Source organism: Watersipora subatra, chromosome 4 (genome assembly GCF_963576615.1).
Source record: "Watersipora subatra chromosome 4, tzWatSuba1.1, whole genome shotgun sequence".
NCBI lineage: Eukaryota > Metazoa > Bryozoa > Gymnolaemata > Cheilostomatida > Watersiporidae > Watersipora > Watersipora subatra.
Window position 1 is genome coordinate 16,989,869 of NC_088711.1, and position 14,488 is coordinate 17,004,356.

At 39.8% G+C, this 14,488-nt stretch overlaps 1 protein-coding gene and 5 non-coding genes across 6 annotated transcripts; all 6 read left to right on the plus strand.

The window, feature by feature from the left end:
- The first annotated feature begins 7,034 nt into the window (after window positions 1-7,034).
- Window positions 7,035-7,107, plus strand: Trnaf-gaa (transfer RNA phenylalanine (anticodon GAA)). The gene has a single exon. It is a non-coding gene; the product is annotated as a tRNA-Phe (tRNA).
- A 538-nt stretch (window positions 7,108-7,645) lies between these two features.
- Window positions 7,646-7,718, plus strand: Trnaf-gaa (transfer RNA phenylalanine (anticodon GAA)). Its single transcript has one exon. It is a non-coding gene; the product is annotated as a tRNA-Phe (tRNA).
- Window positions 7,719-8,257: 539 nt separating this feature from the next.
- Trnaf-gaa (transfer RNA phenylalanine (anticodon GAA)) lies at window positions 8,258-8,330 on the plus strand. Its single transcript has one exon. It is a non-coding gene; the product is annotated as a tRNA-Phe (tRNA).
- A 524-nt stretch (window positions 8,331-8,854) lies between these two features.
- On the plus strand, window positions 8,855-8,927 carry Trnaf-gaa (transfer RNA phenylalanine (anticodon GAA)). Its single transcript has one exon. It is a non-coding gene; the product is annotated as a tRNA-Phe (tRNA).
- A 3,791-nt stretch (window positions 8,928-12,718) lies between these two features.
- On the plus strand, window positions 12,719-12,791 carry Trnaf-gaa (transfer RNA phenylalanine (anticodon GAA)). The gene has a single exon. It is a non-coding gene; the product is annotated as a tRNA-Phe (tRNA).
- An 827-nt stretch (window positions 12,792-13,618) lies between these two features.
- LOC137393987 (protein GVQW3-like) lies at window positions 13,619-13,987 on the plus strand. The gene has a single exon (XM_068080704.1). The coding sequence runs from the start codon at window positions 13,619-13,621 to the stop codon at window positions 13,985-13,987; it is 369 nt and encodes a 122-aa protein (XP_067936805.1).
- Window positions 13,988-14,488: the final 501 nt, after the last annotated feature.

The following is a 14,488-nucleotide window of genomic DNA, read 5'->3' on the forward strand; positions in this document are numbered from 1 at the left end:
GAATTCTGTCAGAACATAATTCCATTGTTTGGGTTCAGTTGTCTTCCTAACTTCACTTACCCTGTTGGAAACATACCGATGAAACTTTGTGACATCATTGGATATGTATCCAAGCACTATTTGAGAATCACTCCAGAAAGTCTCTTTGTCTACATTAAGCTTCAGTTCCTTCCCTAGCACATTGGCGAGGCAAGTTGCAATTACAGCTCCCTTCTACTCAAGCATAGGAATAGTGGGCTTTTTTAGTGGGGCTACTTGTGATTTGGCTAAGATCAGGTTGCACAAAAATTTTCCTTTGTCATTAACCTGTTTAATATATGAGCAACCATCATAACCATTCAGACTTGCATCGCTGAAGTGATGCAATTCAGTGCTCACTATGTTGGTTTCTGTTTTGAAACATTGTGGTATGCTCAATGCTGTTAGATTAGTTATTTCAGCTCTCTAATCTTCCCATTTTTGTTTGTCATTTGGGCACATGAGTTGGTCCCATAGTTGTTCTGAGGCAACTACTCTCTGGGAAACTTGGTTTCCTTTTAAAACTAAAGGTGAAATGAGCCCCACAGGGTCATAAATTTGAGCTATGGTAGAGAGCGCGCCTATTTTAGCTGATGGTTTGTTTTGTAAATCTGGGATGCCAAAGTGAAAGGTGCCAGTCTCTAAGCACCATTTCATTCCAAGCATTCGTTCAATAGGAAGTGTTTAAGTGAGTAAGTCTATAGCTTTAGTAGATACACCACGCTTAGAAATAGGTACTGTGGCTAGTACTTCCTTGTTATTAGAGAGAAGTTTGTGTAGACTTATGTTCCCTCTTGAGCACATTTCTCTTGAAGCTGTGATTAGGCCTTTAAAATCTTCAGCAGTAGCAACGCTTGTTACGCCATCGTCGACATAGAATTAATTCTGTAGGAACTTTGAGGCAAGTGGTGAAAGGAATTTTTAGTTATTGGCTAACTTTCATAATCCAAAGGTTGCCACACCTGGTGATGATGTTGCACCAAACAGGAAAACATTCATTTTAAACTCTTTGACCTCACCCCCATCATTCATCCACAGAAATTGCAAGTAGTCTCTGTGCTCCGGAACTACCAGAAAGTTGTAGTACATTTACTGAATGTCGCATGTTATTGCTACAGGCTCTCGTCAATATCTGATTAGTATGCCAAGTAAAGAATTGATGTGATCGGGTTCAGGTAACAACATGTCATTTAATGAGACTCCATCAAACTTGAAACTAGCATCAAAGACCACTCCAAGTTTTCATTTCTGTTTATGTTTGACACCGAAATGAGGTATGTACCATACCTCCGCAGCAGCCAATGTTGCCTCTTCAGCATGCCCTGCCTTGACCAGGTTGTCCATAGATGTTGTGTATTAGCATTTTTATTCTGAATCTTTGGAGAACTTTTCAGTAAAATGTGTAGACGACGTTCAGCTTGTCTCTTGTTATTGGGTAACATAGGCAATATTGATTTGAATAGCAAAGGCATGACATATTTTTTAGCTGCATTTTACTGATATGATGTCTCTAAAAATTTCGTAAATTTGACATCATTTTGAGATGAGCAAGAATCCTCATTGGTGTCTTGGAAGTTTCTTTCCAGGATATTTAGCAACCATACATCTTTAGACGTGTCTGCTTTATAAGCTGTTTTTCTAGGTTTGTAGATGGCTTCTGGTGTACCGCCACACATAGTCCATCCAAATAGCGTTCTTACTCCATAGGCTTTGCCCATTTTTCCATTGACTGCAGGTCTTGTTTCTAAAGGCTGAATTACTTCTGTAGAGTTCATTTCTATTAGAAGTCCAACTGGTAGGTCCATCAAGGGTGGGAATTTTGTTGCTATGTGTTTTAGGTGGTCTAGTCTAATAGCTTTTTCTTGAGTGGGTAACTGATTTCTGTCACAATATATGTATTCACGCTTGTACGCATTAATATGTGCATAGCATAATGTCATCAAATATTTCGATGTCTTCAATTACTGGTCTATTAATGGTGTGTATAGTGACGTTTTTCTCTGTCTCACTAGTTTTCGCTTTTAATGTTGCTACTACATCGTTTGATACATAACATGCATCCGACATGTTGTCAAAAAGAGCGTAAACTAGCATTTCACAATCTGTGCCTGCTGAGATATAACCAGGTACAGCCATGCTTGTTAAATTTTTCACTTCTGTTATTTGACATTTCAGTACCTTAGTGGTACTGTGAGCATTCATTGCTTTTTGTGGTTTTGTTTCAGCATCAGCCCGATTAAATTCATCAGTGTTTGAAGTTGCCTCGCCATTCTGGTAATAAAAGTTGTGATTTGCGTGGCATGTCCTTTTATACACTTCATAAATTTTATCTTCTTATCACAATCCTTCGATCGGTGGCCATGCTCTAAACATTAGAAACATAGTCCATTCTTTCGAATGAGTTCTTCTTTTTCTGGTTTGGATCTTTTTTGGAGACGGTAACAGTCTGCAGTGTTGTGGTTAGTTGATTTGCATCAAATACATTCTATTTTTTGTTCAATGGAAACTGCAAAACTTATAATGGCTTTGTTTTTGTGCTAGGTTCATCACTTTGATTATGTTTGCTTGGTTTATGACTCAGTGATATCATTGATTGTGATATTGGAAGTGTCATGATGTGGGCTTCTTTATTGATAAATTCTGTAAATTCTTTGAAGTCTGGATAAGTTTTGTTAGCCGAATCAGCTTTTGCTACTACTCTTATTCATTTAAGCCTTAGCCACTCAAGAAGCTTTTCCACCGTCCTTTTATTTTCTATGCAATCATTGAGAACTTGCAGCGCTTTAACAGACTGCATGGCACTTCTTAAGTGACTCAAACATTTTTTAGAGCCTTTTCATGCCTAGTCCTTCTTTGGAAATAATTTTTGACCACTTGTCCAGCTTCATTCTGAAAGACCTAGCTATGTTTTGTTCATTTCCATATCGACTTTTTTAAGTCATTCTAGCTGCCAGATAGGCTTTATTTGTGTTTGTGCTGAAATCTCCTTCAACACATATCTTGGCTTCTTCTTTCAGAAATCTTTTGAGATGTTGAAGTCTGTGGCTACCCTATGTAAGTTCCGCAAAAAAGTAGGAATCCAGGTCTACTTCCCAATCATTGAATTCTAAGATAATTCCTTCAAATACACTGGGTTCTACTGATTTATGTGAACTTCTACACGTTGCTGTCAGGCAGGCTGCTGATTGTTCTACAATTTATAGTTCTGATTTTGTGGTGTCAGAAGTAGACATGGTACTTTTTGACTTTTTTGGTAAAAAACTGGTTGGGTTTCTTCTGCTCTCAACATCCACACCTATGTGCTCAGTAACTCTAGCTACTTCTCTGCATGATTGTGCTTGTTCCTGTTCTGGTTGTGTTGTGTCTGTCTGCTTCATTAGATGTAAATCAGGTTCCTTTGTTTGGTTGACAGCTCTGTTAATTTGTTCTACGCTATACATTATGGAGGATGTTGAATGATAATTAGAGTTAGATTCGCTCTCCCTTACCATCTCCTCAAATAGCCTTGCCTGTTCTTCTATTGCTCTGTTGGCTTCAGCGATTTTCTTTTGAGCTTCCCCCAGTTGCAATTCTTCCAGCGTCTCCATGTGTTCCTCTACTGAATCTTTCAGAGAATTAGCTGTGATCACAAGGCCATCATACATGCGTTTTATTTTCTCCATCATCTTATTTGATTACATGTCAGCGTTACGTAGAGCTACTATACATATAACAAGTCTTAATAATTTTAGAATCAACGTTGTCACAAGTTTCTACCATGTGTCAGTAGAAGTTTCTTGAATTACAGTAGGCTGAAATTTATCGATAAGTTTGTACTGAACCATGATTTGCTTGGTTAGTTTCAGGTTTAACTCAGAAATTTGGCTTTCTCTCCCAATTTTGGAAAGTTTTACTTTTCGTCTCAAGCACATGCTTTCACCGAGTACACTAGAAGTGAGACTGCTATTGAATTCCCTATTATTATTTGATTTGGAAATTTCCTGTTTTTCACTAGAAGTTAAGTTTTCATTACTGTCATCTATTGATTCTATGCTTGACATACCATTATGCACACAATCAATGATGTCAGTACACGGCATCGCCGAAGCAACCCCAACCTCGGACATGCTGAAGTGAATGGCCAAAAATTGCAATGCTTAAAAAGAAATTGCCTACGTGGGTCACAAGCTACAGGTTGCGAAAATATAAGTACAAATAGAACAAAGTAAAAAAAAAAACTGTGCGGTAATGATACCTAAATCAAGAATGGCCAATTGTATATTAGTAAAATGTTAGTTTAAATGAATGGTTCTATCCATATACACACAGTTGACTTTGCTAAGTTGTAATGCAGGCATAGATCCTGATGTCTAAACCGTGAATGAGTTAATCTTAGTGCTTGTAGTTCAGCTCAAGTGGTTTTTTCACTTTGACTGGTATGTATGTTTCTGGTACACCTCTTACGCGATCTGCACTGTTGACTGAGTGAAGTTACTTTTTTTTGTAGTTCGAGAACAGCTCTTGCGCTGTCTACACTGTGGCTGACAGGCGTTATCTTCTCTTTATAGGTCTAGAACAGCTCTTGTGTTGTCTGCACTGTGGCTGACTGGAGTTAACTTTTCTCCATAGGTCCAAAACAGCTTTTGTGTTGCTTACATGATGGCGGACGGATGATATATTTTCTTTATAGGTCCGGAATAGTTCTTGGGTTGTCTACACTATAGCTGACTGGATTGTCAATTGTCCTCACTTTTGATTAGAAGAAGGTTTTACTAAAGTATGTAATAGGTACTGTAATAAGTTTCACTGGTTTCATTGTAAAACTTTGATGGAAACTCTTGACTGTATTTAACGCATAGAATCATTTGCGAAGCGACTTCACAAGTTAGTATGCAGGTTACAACCTTAATTGAGTACCGTGAAACCTGAAACAACATTTAAGTACCATTTTTATACTAACTTGTCAAACAAAATAATTGTGAATGCATAAAATATGAAAAGTTACAGTATAATAGCAAATGAAAGTACTGAACATCAACTGAAATGTGACAAGAAACAATATAACACGGTATAATAAAACAAAACAGCATATGCAACTAACCTGAAATCTCTAGTAAAAAATACCAAGATAATTGACAAATTAATCATTAAGAGTAGTAATTCAAATCTGGCTGCCTTCTACAAAAGCTAGAGAACATCACGTTATGAGTTGAGCAAAACCTTAGCTTATGACTCAACGCAAGCAACTATCATAGGTCAGCATGGATTAGGCCGATTTGACTCGGCATGAACTCAATGAATGCTAAACTAATCACTTTTCCCACACGAAGCAAGATATTTATGTTACTGTTTTAATCGAGATCTTGATATAATACAAAGAGTTATTGGCTCGTTATTTGGTCTAAAAAACTTGCACTAGTCTCATTTAAACTCCGAATGAATCACGAATGCTGTCTTTAAAATATTATGGAACTTTCATGGCTCATAAAGTCCACAAACCTCAAAGGTGCACTGATTATATGAATTTGACTTCAAAAGTAAATAAGATAGTTATTGTAAGGTTTTTATTTGGTTTAAATAAACAGTTATCTCCTTTTCATTGCGACTGAAGATGTAATGGTCTCAGGTTCAACCCCAGGTTTCGAAGTTTGGAGAATATGTTTTCATGTGTTAGTCCTGATTTATGCTACAACACAGAAAAAACAGTGTTAGGTTGTGATTAAAAGTATGATGTTTGTTATTCTCGCAGTAGTTTGTTTTTATGCTACAAAAAGCTCGCTGGATTGGTTGAACCCTTCGTTTCATGCAATAAAGATTCTGTGATAAATACTTTTATCCTTGTATAGTCCACCAGCTAACTTGACACCAAGACCACTTGTATTTGAATAACACGAATAATAGGTATAACATAACGAATGACATAACGAATGACATAACCACTAGGTAAAAACACAGAGACAGCAATCCATGAAACGGCAAATCTTGTAGATAGAACTGAGTAATGGTACTACATGCAGTACACAAGAGTAAATGATATAGGCTTAGAAAATAATACACGTGCGCATAGATTACTATATATACATAAAATACAGTTCCAAGCAGGATAATTGAGTTTTTTTTAAATCGAGAACTTGATATAATGCAAAGAAATATTCATTCTAAAAAACTCGCGCTAGCCCCATTTACACTCCTAATGAATGACCAAAGTCAACTTTGCAATGTTTTGGAACTTTCATGGTGCATAAACTTTACACAGCCAAAATTTGCCCTGATAGTATTAATTGGACCTCAAATGTGAATAAGATATTATTCTAAGGTTTGCATTTGGTTTAAAAAATCATGAATCTACTTTTAATCGCAAAATTTATTGTAAAAAAAAGATTAAATAACTCAAGATCTTTGCACAAATTTCAAAATGGTCGAAGTTCATACTAAAACCCGTTCGTGGAAATTATGAATACAAAATAGCTCAGTTGGGAGAGTGCTAGATGGAAGATCTAGAGATCCATGGTTCAATACTGAATTCTGGTATCTGAAAAATATCCTTTGATATAGATTAGTATGAGGCTATGATTAAAAAGATGCTGTTTGTTAATCTCACAGGAGTTTGTTCATATACTAGAAGAAATCGACGAGACAGGTTGAACCTGAAAGTTCAAAACAAATCTTCACGTGAAACAAGATAATTATTTGATTGTTTTAATCGAGAACTTGATATAATACAGAGAATTATTCATTCTAAAAAACTCACACTAGCCTCATTTACACTCTGAATGATTACAAAGTCAACTTTGCAATTATTTGAAACATTCATCGTGCGTAAACTTTACGCGGCCAAAAAGATGCACTGATATTAAGAATTGGATCTCGAAAGGGAATAACATATTTATTTTAAGGTTAATAATTTTTCTAAATAAACAGCAATCTATTTGACACTCCAACAACTGTTAGAAAAAAAGAATCAATAACTTAAATTCTTTTCACAAATTTCAACAGCGTCTAGCCTCGTACTAGACCTCGTTTGGGCAAAATAGGAAGCCGAAATAGCTCAGTTGGAGAGCGTTTAGACTGAAGATCTAAAGGTCCCTGGTTCGCTCCCGGGTTTCGGCATCTGGAAAATATATTTTCATATATCAGTCCTGAAATTTGCTATAACACAGAAAACTTAGTATTAGGCTGTTATTAAAAAGATGCTGTTTGTTATTCTCGCAGGAGTTAGTTCATGTGCTAGAAGAAATCCACGAAATTGGTTGAACCTGAAAAATCAAAACAAATCTTCATATAAAACAAGATAATTATTTTATTGTTTTAATCGAAATCTTGATACAATACAGAGAATTATTCAGTCTAAAAACTTTGCACTAGCCTCATTTACATTCCAAATTAATCTCGAATGCTTTCTTTAAAATATATTGGAACTTTCATGGTTCATAACATTTACACAGCCTCAAAAGTGAACTGATCTTATGAGTTTGATTACCAAAGTGAATAAGATAGTTAATCTAAAGTTTGGGTTTTGTTTAAATAAACAGTAATCTCCTATTCATCGCAACAACTGTTAGAAAAAATGATTAAAAAACTTAAATTCTTTTCACAAATTTCAACAGCGTCTAGCCTCGTACTAGACCTCGTTTGCGTAACATAGGAAGCCGAAATAGCTCAGTTGGGAGAGCGTTAGACTGAAGATCTAAAGGTCCCTGGTTCGATCCTGGGTTTTGGCATCTGGAAAATATGTTTTCATATATCAGTCCTGATTTTTGCAATAACGCAGAAAATTTAGTATTAGGCTCTGATTAAAAAGATGCTGTTTGTTATTCTCACAGGAGTTTGTTCATATGCTAGAAGAAATCCACGAGATTGGTTGAACCTGAAAAATCAAAACAATTCTTGATTTGAAACAAGATAATTATTTGATTGTTTCAATCGAGAACTTGATTATATACAAAAAATAATTCATTCTAAAAAACTCACACTAGCCTCATTTACACTCTGAATGAATCAACAAAGTCAACGTTGCAATTATTTGGAACATTCATCGTGCGTAAACTTTACACGGCCTAAAAGATGCACTGGTATTAAGAATTGGATTTCGAATGGGAATAACATATTTATTTTAAGGTTAATAATTTTTCTAAAAAAACAGTAATCTACTTTACAATCTAACAACTGTTGGAAAAAAATGATTAAATAACTTAAAATCTTTTCACAAATTTCAACAGCGTCGAGCTTTGTACTAGACCTCGTTTGAGCAAAATAGGAAGCCGAAATAGCTCAGTTGGGAGAGTGTTAGACTGAAGATCTAAAGGTCCCTGGTTTGATCTCGCGTTTTGGCATCTGGAAAATATATTTTCATATATCAGTCCTGATTTTTGCTATAACTTTGGCTGTGATTAAAAAGATGCTGTTTGTGATTCTCACAGGAGTTTGTTCATATGCTAAAAGAAATCCACGAGATTGGTTGAACCTGAAATTTCAAAACAAATCTTCATTTGAAACAAGATAATTATTTTATTGTTTTAATCGAGAACTTAATATAATACAGAGAATAATTCTTTCTAAAAAACTCAGACTAGCCTCATTTACACTCTGAATGAATCAACCAAGTCAACGTTGCAATTATGTGGAACATTCATGGTACGTAAACTTTACACGGCCTTAAAGATGCACTGATATTAAGAGTTGGATCTCGAAAGGGAATATCATATTTATTTTAAGGTTAATAATTTTTCTAAATAAACAGCAATCTATTTGACACTCCAACAACTGTTGGAAAAAAATTAATAAATAACTTAAGCTTTATTCACAAATTTCAACAGCGTTTAGCTTCGCACTAGAACTCTAGTGTGAAAAATATGAAGCCGAAATAGCTCAGTTGGGAGAGCGTTAGACTGAAGATCAAAAGGTCCCTGGTTCAATCCCGGGTTTTGGCATCTGCAAAATACTTTTTCATACTAGCTGCATTACCCGTCTACAGGAGCAGATTCACGGGCAGCATAAGGTTTATTGAGAGTTGGCTTTCATACCGTAAAACAACTCCAAATATGCAGTTACATCTCCGTCTCTCCGTCTCTCCGTCTCTCCGTCTCTCCGTCTCTCCGTCTCTCCGTCTCTCCGTCTCTCCGTCTCTCCGTCTCTCCGTCTCTCCGTCTCTCCGTCTCTCCGTCTCTCCGTCTCTCCGTCTCTCCGTCTCTCCGTCTCTCCGTCTCTCCGTCTCTCCGTCTCTCCGTCTCTCCGTCTCTCCGTCTCTCCGTCTCTCCGTCTCTCCGTCTCTCCGTCTCTCCGTCTCTCCGTCTCTCCGTCTCTCCGTCTCTCCGTCTCTCCGTCTCTCCGTCTCTCCGTCTCTCCGTCTCTCCGTCTCTCCGTCTCTCCGTCTCTCCGTCTCTCCGTCTCTCCGTCTCTCCGTCTCTCCGTCTCTCCGTCTCTCCGTCTCTCCGTCTCTCCGTCTCTCCGTCTCTCCGTCTCTCCGTCTCTCCGTCTCTCCGTCTCTCCGTCTCTCCGTCTCTCCGTCTCTCCGTCTCTCCGTCTCTCCGTCTCTCCGTCTCTCCGTCTCTCCGTCTCTCCGTCTCTCCGTCTCTCCGTCTCTCCGTCTCTCCGTCTCTCCGTCTCTCCGTCTCTCCGTCTCTCCGTCTCTCCGTCTCTCCGTCTCTCCGTCTCTCCGTCTCTCCGTCTCTCCGTCTCTCCGTCTCTCCGTCTCTCCGTCTCTCCGTCTCTCCGTCTCTCCGTCTCTCCGTCTCTCCGTCTCTCCGTCTCTCCGTCTCTCCGTCTCTCCGTCTCTCCGTCTCTCCGTCTCTCCGTCTCTCCGTCTCTCCGTCTCTCCGTCTCTCCGTCTCTCCGTCTCTCCGTCTCTCCGTCTCTCCGTCTCTCCGTCTCTCCGTCTCTCCGTCTCTCCGTCTCTCCGTCTCTCCGTCTCTCCGTCTCTCCGTCTCTCCGTCTCTCCGTCTCTCCGTCTCTCCGTCTCTCCGTCTCTCCGTCTCTCCGTCTCTCCGTCTCTCCGTCTCTCCGTCTCTCCGTCTCTCCGTCTCTCCGTCTCTCCGTCTCTCCGTCTCTCCGTCTCTCCGTCTCTCCGTCTCTCCGTCTCTCCGTCTCTCCGTCTCTCCGTCTCTCCGTCTCTCCGTCTCTCCGTCTCTCCGTCTCTCCGTCTCTCCGTCTCTCCGTCTCTCCGTCTCTCCGTCTCTCCGTCTCTCCGTCTCTCCGTCTCTCCGTCTCTCCGTCTCTCCGCCTCTCCGCCTCTCCGCCTCTCCGCCTCTCCGCCTCTCCGCCTCTCCGCCTCTCCGCCTCTCCGCCTCTCCGCCTCTCCGCCTCTCCGCCTCTCCGCCTCTCCGCCTCTCCGCCTCTCCGCCTCTCCGCCTCTCCGCCTCTCCGCCTCTCCGCCTCTCCGCCTCTCCGCCTCTCCGCCTCTCCGCCTCTCCGCCTCTCCGCCTCTCCGCCTCTCCGCCTCTCCGCCTCTCCGCCTCTCCGCCTCTCCGCCTCTCCGCCTCTCCGCCTCTCCGTCTCTCCGTCTCTCCGTCTCTCCGTCTCTCCGTCTCTCCGTCTCTCCGCCTCTCCGCCTCTCCGCCTCTCCGCCTCTCCGCCTCTCCGCCTCTCCGTCTCTCCGTCTCTCCGTCTCTCCGTCTCTCCGTCTCTCCGTCTCTCCGTCTCTCCGTCTCTCCGTCTCTCCGTCTCTCCGTCTCTCCGTCTCTCCGTCTCTCCGTCTCTCCGTCTCTCCGTCTCTCCGTCTCTCCGTCTCTCCGTCTCTCCGTCTCTCCGTCTCTCCGTCTCTCCGTCTCTCCGTCTCTCCGTCTCTCCGTCTCTCCGTCTCTCCGTCTCTCCGTCTCTCCGTCTCTCCGTCTCTCCGTCTCTCCGTCTCTCCGTCTCTCCGTCTCTCCGTCTCTCCGTCTCTCCGTCTCTCCGTCTCTCCGTCTCTCCGTCTCTCCCTCTTTCCCTCTTTCCCCTCTCTCTGTCTCTCCGTCTCTCCCCTCTCTTCCCTCTCTTCCCTCTCTCCCTCCCTCTTCTCCTTCTCTTTCTCCCTCTCTCTCTCCCCCCTCTTCCCCCTCTCCTCCTCGCTTTCCCCTTCTCTCCCTCCCTATCTCCCCCTCTCTCTCTCTCTCTCCCCCCTCTCCTCCTCGCTCTCCCTCTCTCTCCCCTTCTCTTCCTCTCTCTCTCTCCCTCTCTCTCTCCCTCTCTCCCCCCCTCTCCTCCTCGCTCTCCCTCTCTCTCCCTTTCCCTCCCTTTCTCTCTCTCTCCCTTAGTTAACGCAACACTTGCGGATAGACAACATTTTTGGTTTTTCTGTCGGGCGTATGAAGAAACAGTTTTCGGCGTGTGCCTACTTTTGAGCAGGCGACGTATAGTCGGTCATGGCTGATGCAGGGTGACAGTAAGTCGATAGCAGCTGCTCTCTTTTCACAATAGCGTATCGCAACCCTCGGAGTACTCGTGAAAGTTCTGTAATAGTAAGTTACAGTAGGCCTACTCGTAGCTGGAAAAAAGTAGTAACTCGGCTGCTGAAGGAAAGGAACATGACCCACTATCACGGACTGCGGCAAATCCAACGTTATTAAGTAGTGGAGATGTGGCAATTCATAAACAATACAACATCGTATGAGAAACACTTACCTTTTTGATGTAGAACTTTAGTAGGAGAGAAATGCGTTTTTCGAGTGGCTCAAAAAAACAAACGTTTACGTGACCTTCTCGGTACACGTTGGCAGTAAATATTAATTGCATGTAAATAACTACTCGTTAATTTATTTTATTTAATGAATAGTACATTTGTATAGCTGTATAGACACCTTTGTATAGGCCGCAGAACTCAGGGAAGGTGCTTTTTAACACGGCAGAAAATTTGCCGTTTAAAAAGCGTGCGAACCGGGGATTTCGGTTAATGCGCCCGAGCGGTGAAAGAAAAACAACAGAATCGCCACACCTTTATATAAGCCGTTTGGCTCAAATCGTCAGAGAAAAATAGCGGCTAATAGTCCATATTACAAAATTACGATATTACGAAATTACGATAATTAATACTCATATTAATTCGGTTGGCTTCGTTCGACCGAATGGTAGAAGAAAGACCGCTCTATAATTTATTTACCGTTACTACACAAATTAATTCAGTTCGCTTCGTACGACCGAAATTCGTACGACGATAAAAGGAAAGACCGCTCTATAAGGCGGACAATCAATAAATCAATCACACAGACAACGATTGCCGTTTATATAGTAGCTATCAGTCCTGATTTTTGCTATAACAGAGAAAATTTAGTATTAGGCTGTGATTAAAAAGATGCTGTTTGTTATTCTCAAAGGAGTTTGTTCATATGCTAGAAGAAATCCACGAGATTGGTTGAACCTGAAATTTCTAAACAATTCTTCATTTGAAACAAGATAATTATTTTATTGTTTTAATCGAGAACTCGATATAATACAAAAAATAATTCTTTCTAAAAAACTCAGACTAGCCTCATTTACACTCTGAATGAATCAACGAAGTCAACGTTGCAATTATTTGGAACATTCATGGTGCGTAAACTTTACACGGCCTTAAAGATGCACTGATATTAAGAGTTGGATCTCGAAAGGGAATAACATATTTATTTTAAGGTTAATAATTTTTCTAAATAAACAGCAATCTATTTGACACTCCAACAACTGTTGGAAAAAAATTAATAAATAACTTAAGCTTTATTCACAAATTTCAACAGCGTTTAGCTTCGCACTAGAACTCTAGTGTGAAAAATAGGAAGCCGAAATAGCTCAGTTGGGAGAGCGTTAGACTGAAGATCTACACGTCCCTGGTTCGATCCTGGGTTTTGGCATCTGGAAAATATATTTTTATATATCAGTCCTGATTTTAGCTATAACACTGAAAATTTAGTATTCGACGGTGATTATAAAGATGCTGTTTGTTATTCTCGCAGGAGTTTGTTCATATGCTAGAAGAAATCCACGAGATTAGTTGAACCTGAAATTTCAAAACAAATCGATTAGTTGAACCTGAAATTTCAAAACAAATCTTCATTTGAAACAAGATAATTATTTTATTGTTTTAATCAAAAACTTGATATAATACAGAAAATTATTCATTCTAAAAACTTTGCACTAGCCACATATACATTCCGAATTAATCTCGAATGCTTTCTTTGAAATAGTTTGGAACTTTCATGGTTCATAGAATCTACACAGCCTCAAAAGTTCTCTGATATTATGAATTTGATTACAAAAGTGAATAAGATAGTTAATCTAAGGTTTGTGTTTGGTTTAAGAAAACAGTAATCGCCTATTCACCGCAACAACTGTTAGAAGAAATGATTAAATATCTTACATTCTTTTCACAAATTTCAACAGCGTCTAGCCTCATACTAGACCTCATTTTCGCAAAATGGGAAGCCGAATTAGCTCAGTTGGGAGAGCGATAGACTGAAGAACTAAAGGTCCCTAGTTCGCTCCCGGGTTTCGGCATCTGGAAAATATATTTTCATATACGAGGGCGATTCGATAAGTAAAGATAAATTCATTACAAGTTAAAATATTATTGTGATGCATGCATAATTTTTTGGAGTTATATTCTTTTAGGTGTTGTCTTCACACTGTAATCATTTTCAATAACTCTGAGGTTATAAAATTTTTTGGAGACTATTTCAAAATGGCTGCCCCTCTTGAAATTTGCTCACATGTTGAACAGAGAGCTGTAATAAGATTTTTGTCAAGTGAAGGAGTCAGACCAAGTGACATTTATAGGAGAATGAAAGCTCAATATGGTGAGAGTTGTTTAAACCAAAACAGAGTTTTCAAATGGGCTAGCAGTTTTAAAGAAGGAAGGACCTTTATTGAGAATGAACCAAGGTCAGGCAGGCCAAAAGAGGCAGCCACACCATCCAATTTGGAGGCTGTGGACAAGCTTGTCAGAGCAGACAGGAGGATAAAGGTAGAGAAAAGTGCTGAATCATTGAGCATCTCCATTGGAACAGTGCATTCCATTCTTCATGAAGATTTTGGGTACTCAAAGGTGTGAGTGAACACACTCAACTACTGTGAGCGAATGGTTATGAAGGCAATCTGCCGAATTTTATGCAAATGGGATCAAGAAACTGGTACCAAGATGGCAGAAATGTGTTGACTTGTCTGGCAAATATGTTGAAAAATAAAAAAAAAGTAAAGTATCTAACTCAACTACAACTTGACTTATTGTAAAATTATCTTTACTTATCGAATCGCCCTCGTATCAGTCCTGGTTTTAACTATAACGCAGAAAATTTAGTCTTAGGCTGTGATTAAAAAGATGCTGTTTGTTATACTCACAAGAGTTTGTTCATATACTAAAAGAAATCCACGAGATTGGTTGAACCTGAGAGTTCAAAACAAAACTTCATTTGAAACAAAATAATTATTTTATTGTTTTAATTGAGAACTTGATATAATACAGAAAATTAGTCATTTTGAAATACTCACACTAGCCTCATTTACACTCTGAATGAATCAACAAAGTCAACGTAGCAAGTATTTGGAACATTCA

Bases quoted from the DNA above. Each gene is read 5' to 3' on its own strand.
- LOC137393987 (XM_068080704.1), top strand. From the start codon at position 13,619: ATGGCTGCCCCTCTTGAAATTTGCTCACATGTTGAACAGAGAGCTGTA.